This window comes from Puma concolor, chromosome B4, assembly GCF_028749965.1.
Source record: "Puma concolor isolate L17-30 chromosome B4, mPumCon1.1.hap2, whole genome shotgun sequence".
NCBI classification, from domain to species: Eukaryota; Metazoa; Chordata; class Mammalia; order Carnivora; family Felidae; genus Puma; species Puma concolor.
The window spans coordinates 68,265,359-68,273,975 of record NC_141673.1 but is presented as its reverse complement, the minus strand read 5'-3'; the positions used below and the strand labels follow the sequence as shown (position 1 = coordinate 68,273,975).

General features: G+C 39.7%; 1 protein-coding gene across 1 annotated transcript in view; it reads right to left on the bottom strand.

The window, feature by feature from the left end:
* Nucleotides 1-6,974: 6,974 nt before the first annotated feature.
* RPAP3 (RNA polymerase II associated protein 3) overlaps nt 6,975-8,617 on the bottom strand; it is a 40,781-nt gene continuing 39,138 nt past the window's right edge. Inside the window, exon 17 of the mRNA XM_086713582.1 lies at nt 6,975-7,286. Coding sequence (XP_086569708.1) covers nt 7,201-7,286 — 86 coding nt within the window. The 3' untranslated portion in view covers nt 6,975-7,200. The remainder of the gene's footprint in view (nt 7,287-8,617) is intronic.

Genomic DNA, 8,617 nt, shown 5'->3' with positions numbered 1-8,617 from the left:
CCACTCAATGGTTTGTGGTGCTACGAGTTGAGTCATAAGATCATTACTGGATTCCATGAGTGGGGACCTGATTGAAGTTTCTAGAACCACCACAGAGTTTTGAGTTATGTCGCAATTCACACGACTTTGGGCAAGTAATTTAACCTAACAGCTGCCCTATATATCTCACTGGATAGTTTCAAGGGTCACAAAGGAGCAACTGAATGCCATGCAGCACCAGAGCACGTTATGATACAAACTCTACCTTCAGGGCGCCTGGGTGGCTCAGTTAAGCGTCCGACTTCAGCTCATCATGATCTCACAGGGCATGAGTTCGAGCCCCACTATGTTGACAGCGCAGAGCCTGGAGCCGGCTTTGGATTCTGTGTCTCCCTCTCTCTGCCTCTCCCTTGCTCGCACTCTAACATACATTAAAAAAACAAATAAATAAAATAAATAAATAACCCACTTTCTACTATGGCCCTGATTCTTTGAGACAGAGTTCCAGATGTATTCCGAATGGTACTGCAAATTCCATTCTGGTACCTGATCAATAGAATGACTGAGTCATCTACCCTTGTGTGTTTCCACTACTCTGGCTATAGAATGGCTGCTTTTAAAATTCTCCTTTTGTAAGATCAAATTAATTTACAATCGCTTCCGCCTGGTGTTGGTGGACAGGACTCAGCAACAACTGTCTTGAGCTTTACTCACCTTTCAATCAGTGAAGTGTTAATCGAGTGCCTACTCTGCTCTGCTCTATGCAAGTCAGTCTCCATGCTGAGGGAGGAAGCAAGCTTGTGTGGTGAGAGACTCATTACTAAAAGAGAGGCAGACCAGGTCAGAAAAGCATTTGACAGATTTCAGTAACTTACTAGTAGCTGAGAATCTTCTATTATTGATGACATCTTTACATATTTTTCAATATTTCTTCCTGTCTCTAACCAATCTCTATTAATCTCATTTTATCCTGTTCTTCGGTCCCACATCTCCCAAAGGATGCCCTAGTTTTATGAAACTACTGTTCTCCCGACTCTCAGCCTCAGCGTCATCTTCAATGTGTTCATTGGCTTTGGTGATTTTAAATGTCAGTCGGCAACGCAAGCAGTAAAGTAGATTGAAACAGAACTCAGACAGGACTTCCTCATTTATGCTATTCCCTGAAGAGATGATAAACCAAAAGAAGGATCCTAATGAGGCCTAAATTTGTAGTTCCATCCGCGCGGATTGTATGACTGTTTCCTTTGATTTTTTTTCTCTGACCCCTCCGGCTGGTATTTGAAAAGTGTGAAGTTTAAATGCTACAATGTCATCATGTAAAAATACAAGAGCCTCCAGGAGACGCACCAGAGGACAACTCTACTACTCACGGTTCTCCCCCAAGGGATCTCCTGAGGGAACAGGACTGGGCTTTGTTGCCCCATTCAGAAACTGTCACAGCGGTTTCCATGCTGCCACTTTGTTGTCCATCCGTAACCCCTGGCAGCTAGGGTCACCTCTCTTCTAGCGAACCAGATCCTCTATGCCCTTCCAGGCCGCTAGGACCTCCTCACGCAGCCTTCCCTGCCTATCCCCGTTATCTCCAGCTCCAGAGTCACCAGTCGAGTCCCTCCACTGCTGGGTCTTTCATGACACACAGTCCTGCTTGCTTTGCCGCCATCAACACAGCACCAGTCGCTGTAAAGGCACAGTACTGATTCCATAAATCGACGGTGTCCTACCTCCCACGTTGGACTGGCTGGTTGCAGTCAGAGAGATCAACAAAAACTCAAAGAGTATCTTCTTAGATCTGCTACCCACAGCCCCATGTCCCGGGACAGGGAGGGCCCAGAGGCACCCAGACCAAGCCCACCCCACCCCCCAACACCACCACCACCCCGCATTGCTACCCGTGGTCCCCTCCAGAGTGGAAGTTCAGTGTGGCACCAGGGAAGGGCTGTGTACACACACAAGCTGTGTTTCTGCTGATGGCAGGGTGTGTGTGTATGTCTTGTCTTTCTGTTATCAGATATGGATATTCTAAGAGAAATATAGATGAACATTTATTGGATAAAATTACCCAGAGGTCTTTTTTACTTAATTTCAAATGCCATTGTAAGCATCAGCCAATGAAGGATTATTTCCAGATACTTGAGGTGCTCCGACTTCAGGAGCAGCTGTTTTCAGAAGAGAGATGTAGAATTCGGCTCCTCACGAACAGGTTAGAATCAGCAGTGCACATGGCCTGCTATATAAAACAAATGATCCATCTCGTTAGAAAGGCTGCTCTTAGGGCTAATGTAGACAGAGGCTTTCCATCCTCACTTGAGAGGGAAATAATTGAATTTTCAAACCTTTATAGAATTCAAAACAATCATGTTAAAAAGAATTGCTAATCAAGTCCTATTGTTGCCCCATGTTATTTGACAAAACATAATCAAAGTGATTTTGAAATAACCTGTACCATGTATAGCTTCACTCTTCTCCCTTTCAAGTAACTATTCTGGAAAAAGTTGTGAATAGTGTGATTCTCCAGTGAATTAGAAATTTTGCTTTATTTTTTAATTTTCTTTTTAACATTTATTTTTGAGAGACAGAGCGTGAGCAAGGGAGGGGCAGAGAGAGGGAGATACGGAATCCGAAGCAGGCTCCAGGCTCTGAGCTGTCAGCACAGAGCCCGATGCGGGTCTCTAACTCACGAACCATGAGATCATGACCTGAGCCGAAGTCAGATGCTTAACCAACAGCCACCGGGGTGCCCCAAAATTTTGCTTTACTTTTTAATGTGACCTGCTTCATAACTCACTTCAGAAAAAACTGAATCTCTCACACCTTTTTCAAAAGCAGACGCTCCTGAAAGTCTACTTTCCATACCATTTCGGATTTTTAAAAGCATGAAAACAAGATTTAACTACCTCTGTAAAAACGAGCCGTCACAAAATACCTGCCATCCACGCCACATCAAGTCGCAGCCCCAGAAGAAAGGAGACGTAGCACCGTACTGTTAACTGCCAGTTTTTTGGACTCCCTAGCTACACTGAGAGTCACCTGAGGGTAGAAGCTGTGTCTGGTTTTCCCCAGTGCTTAGTCCCCTACATTCCTGTGTCACCCTCTGTGGTCTCTATTTCTGCGAATGAAACCACCACTCTCTGGGGGGAAAACTGGGCATGGTCTTCAATGCTTCCTTCTGCTTCTCGACCTCTCACCCCAATACTCGTTCCACAACAGGATCAGAAGGCTGCACAGATAGGAAGCATTCACAGTACGTCCAGGGGTGCCATTCCCTAGGCAGTCGGTGCAAACGGGCGCTCGCTGGAGTGACGTGCTTAATGTGGAGGCCCTGGATCCAGAGCCAGGTCTCATCTATTCTACTTCCTAAATATTTCTCCATTCTTACCACTTCTCTCTCTCCTTATGGCTAGTACTCACCATAATCTCTTACCTTAATCACCCAAAAAGTCTGCCAAGTTGCCCTGACTCCAGAGTTCCCATGCAACTGTGCTTCCCACAGCAGCCAAAGGAAACTTTGTAAGAGACAAACCCGACGGCCACTCCTCTACATGAGTCCTCCCTAGTTTCCCAGTTCGCTCACGGGAAAGTCCACGTCTCTTATGATCTTGGCCCGGCTTTCTTCTCCCGCTTCACTTCTTACCGCTGTCTAGCTCCCACTCCATGCTCCAAATTGAAGTTTGTCACACAGGGCTTGTATTTTGCATCTGTTCCTGCTGTTTCCCATGACCCCCTCGTATTACCTGTCATAACAGCTGTCATACTGTTTATTTTATCCCCCACACCCTTTTAAGCTTTGTGAAGGCAAAACCCATTTTTAGTTTGTTCATTTTGTATTTCCAGTGCCTACTAGCGCCTGGCATTAGATGTGTACTCAATAAATACTTGTTGAATGAATGAATGAATGAATCAATCAAACAATAGTTTAATTAACATTAAATGTTTTAATGTTAAACAGAATTCTGACAAATATCAAACATTAAGAAATTATAAAAAGGTAAACTGAGCTTTGGTACTGTGTTCAGAAATGCTTTCTCTTGACACAAATAATAGATTTGTAGGTTGGGAGTAAAATCTTTCTCAAACGTATTAACATAAATTACTGAAATGGTAGGGACTTGGGTACACTGTACCCATTTGTTGAAATTAATGCAAATAAAAAGACTGGGAGGAAGTCAATAAATGGTAGGCATGGTATTTCTGTCAATAATGCAAGATTATGATTTAAATGTTGCTATCAAGTAAGGAGATATTATTAACAGTGAAGAACTAGATTTTTAGAAAGAAATCACTTGGGAAGTTCTGCTTTTGTGTTTTTATGTCAATTAGTGATATTACTATTATTAACAAAAATAACTAAGCACTATATGACAGGCACTGTATTAAATGCTTATATGTATCAGCACATTTATCTTTCCAAGAATCTTTGAAGGAGGCACTTACTATTTTTCTAATTTTACGTAAGGAGAAACTGGGGCTTAGGAAGGTTGAGCAATGTGTCTGAAGTCACAAGCAATTTTTTTTTTTTTTCAACCTTTATTTATTTTTGGGACAGAGAGAGACAGAGCATGAACGGGGGAGGGGCAGAGAGAGAGGGAGACACAGAATCGGAAACAGGCTCCAGGCTCTGAGCCATCAGCCCAGAGCCTGACGCGGGGCTCGAACTCACGGACCGCGAGATCGTGACCTGGCTGAAGTTGGACGCTTAACCGACTGCGCCACCCAGGCGCCCCTGAAGTCACAAGCAATTTAAGTGCAAATAGGATGTACACTCGGAATACAAAATGACTCTCTTTACCACTGTGCTATTTTGCAGTAAGGCAACAATAAGACATTCTCTAAAGACTATACTTTATTCCAACAACTTTCAGGAAATGAGGGTAACTATAATAATAATAACAGTAGTAACTTAAAGTGCTTGCTATATATCTGGACTCTGTTCCAAACACAAATGTGTCCACTCCTTTAATCCTCACGGTCACCCAATGAGGTAGAAACTACTAGTATGTCCATTCCACAGCTCAGGAAACCAAAGCAAAGCAAAGTGATTGGTCCAAGGCCCTAAAGCCAGAAGAATGAAGCCAGAATACAAATATGAGAAGTCTGATTCCAAACCTTTGTCTTAACCACTACATGAAATCTTCTCTGGGGGAAAACAGGCTAACATTAAAACTAATACAAACTCTAAAGTAAATTTTGGGATCCATACTTCAGTCAGTCCACAGTCTGTACGGAAGTAATGCAAAATAAATATTCCACGTCGGACTAGTTCAAATAGCTGTAGGTTACAAACAGAAGACACTATATTCTGAACCTGTTCTGCTATTTTTTAGCTCTGAAATCATGGAACCATTTACCCTGTAAATCTCCTTTTCTTGTGTTAAAAATGGCAATCACCTATCGATAGATGAATGGATAGAGAAGATGTGGTGTATATATAAAATAGAGTATTATTCAGCCATAAAAAAAGAATGAAATCTTGCCATTTGCAACAACATGGATGGAGCTAGGGAGTATAATGCTAAGTGAAGTCGGTCAGAGAAAGGTAAGTACCATATAATCTCACTCATATGTGGAACTTAAACTAAATGAGCAAAGGAAAATGAGAGAGACAAACCAAGAAACAGACTCTTAACTATAGAGAACAAATTGATGATTATCAGAGGAAAAGTGGATGGAGGGATGGGTCACATAGGGAATGGGGATTAAGGATGACACTTGTGATAAGCACAGGGTGATGTATGGAAGTGCTGAATCACTGTTCTATACCTGAAACTAATAGAACACTATACTATGTTATACAGTATGTTAAACAGTATGTTAACTACACTGGAATTAAAATTAAAAACCTAAAAAAAAGGCAATCACACTACCTGCCCTAACTAGTTTGTAAGCCTTTTCTAAGGATCACTCAAGAAAATAAAGAACATTTTTGCCTTTGGAATGCACTTCTGTACATCAAAATCATTAAAGTCATTCAAAATTCAATACTTGTAGCTTATGTGTAAGCTATACATAAAAGGCTCAATTTCATTGCCTTTCCATAGGCCAAAATAGAATACACTTAGCAATGCGTAACACTAACGAGCTCTATCCTAAGTGTATTGTAAAATACGGAAACTACACAAATTATGATCATTTTAATAATGCATACCATGAACTGGGAAATTATCTTTGTAAACACAGTACGATTATTACTCAAGCAATTTTAAGCATATGTACGATGTAACAAAATAACCAACAGTATAAAATAAAAGTCCTAAATTTGTCTTACTGATGCTGATAACAGCTACAGAATGGTGACCTAATATTTTAACAACCCGATGGCCTCTAAAATTAACTTAGTTTTAACATTTACAGTATGCCCAAAATTTGCTAGGGTGCTGTTTTAAACATTTACTAAAGTTGATTCCTATGGTAAAACTGAATTAAATTGTGTAAATACCAATTGAGTGCTTTATTATGTGCAAAGGACTGTGCCAGGCAGTATGTAAAACAAGGATGAGTAGAATACCAGCCTTGCTTTCAGAAGCTTTACAGACACCACACTTACACGCAAACACACACGCAAGCTACATGCTAATTACAACTTTAAACATTCTTAGTTTTTAAAATTCTTACGCTTTACTTTAGATAATTGTCTGCCTTTAGAAGACATAAATGTGGATATCAGGAGGAAAAAAACCTGCAGCATGAAAACTGAAGGATGCTGTGACTCTCTGATTAACCTGTTCAAAGAGTCTAGTTAACAGTGTCCTTTCAACATAAATACTAAAATTATACACCCTGCAATTAAATAATTTTATATTACTTAACTAGCATAATGATATTAAAACTATAGAAACTATTTATCTACTTAACCCCTATACCAATATAACTTTATTCATATGCTAACGAAGCAACCTTGTCACATGGCTACAAAAACATGAAAATATAAAAATACTGTTATAATTATGGGGTACTGAAGAATGTAGATTTAAAATTTTAAATGACGTAAAATATTGATCTTCATAAGTACACATTATATTTTTATTTCTGGAAAATGACTTATAAATAGATCACTTGAGGACATTTCTAATTACTTAAGTCACAGTTCACTGTATAATTAACTTACGTCTACAGATAGTCCTTTCCTGTATGATTTCATTTTCTTAAAAAGCAAAATACTTTATTTTCAGTAAAAAAAAATTTCATATGAAAGTCAAAGACAATAATTTCAGTAAACAATGGAAATCAGCTACCATATCTTTTCTTAAGTTCTTCAACAGACTTATCCTTCAATCCTGATTTGTCTATGTGATTGAACAACACATGTGCAACTGAAAAAAAGAGAAAAGAATCATTTTAATCTCCATTTTTTAAAAACTAAGTGAAACAAAAACTAAAGGCAATAACCTGATTTGCCAAGTAAAACTCTTCATATTTTAAAGCAATAATCATTAGGATTATTTATAAATTCTAATTCAGATATTTAAAAAGGTTATCTGAGAAAAAAACACAGGAAACTAATGACATTTCTTACCAGAATATTCTGTAAAAAAATTCCCCTACTTTCTCAATAACATTAAACTTGCAGATTAAACTTAACTGATTCTGTACTACCTTAAACACTTTTGCCTGTGTAACAAGTATACTTTTAGTTTCTTAATATTTCAATTAACTTTTTCAAACTGAAAACATTTTATTTTAAAAGAAAATTCTGTATCACTACTGTAAATTAAAACTTCCTAATAACATCACAAAATCATGTTAGTGATACATTTTTATAATATCTAATAAAATATGTAACCCTTAAAAGTTAAAACAGGGCGATTGGGTGGCTCAGTCTGTTAAGCGTCTAACTCTTGATCTCAGCTCAGGCCATGATCTCATGGTTTGTGGGTTCTAGCCCCAAGTCAGGCTCTGTGCTGACACTATGGAGACTGCTTGGGATTCTCTTTCCCTCTCTCTCTCTCTGCCCCTCCCCTGCTTGTGTGCTCTCTCGCTCTCAAAATAAAAAAATAAACTTAAAAAAATAAAACAGAATTTGCCTATAAATCATATAAAATCACCTTTCATACCACTGAATGGCCCACATTCAACACTGGAAAACTCCGTTATAGTTCATATATTTCTCAACATTAAAACCAGCTACTGGTTGTTAATGATACAACAGATAACAACAGCTAAATATTAATTAAATGCTTAGTTACATGCCAGGAGCCCTTCCAGGTGCTCCCCTGTTTAACTTGGCTGGCAATGGTGACCCAACCAAGACAGTACTGTTGGTAGGCCAGTCTAAGGAACCAACTCCCATTCTTTTTTTTTTTTTTTTTAATTTTTTTTTTTTAACGTTTATTTATTTTTGAGACAGAGAGAGACAGAGCATGAACAGGGGAGGGGCAGAGAGAGAGGGAGACACAGAATCTGAAACGGGCTCCAGGCTCTGAGCTGTCGGCCCAGAGCCCAACGCGGGGCTCGAACTCACGGACCGCGAGATCGTGACCTGAGCCGAAGTCGGACGCTTAACCGACTGCGCCACCCACCCAGGCGCCCCCAACTCCCATTCTTTGAATACACTTGAACTTCCCACATGACAGTAGCAAGAAGCTCCTTTATTCAATGCATCTATACTGACAGGCTGTTATGCACTAAGCACGGTTCTAAGCCC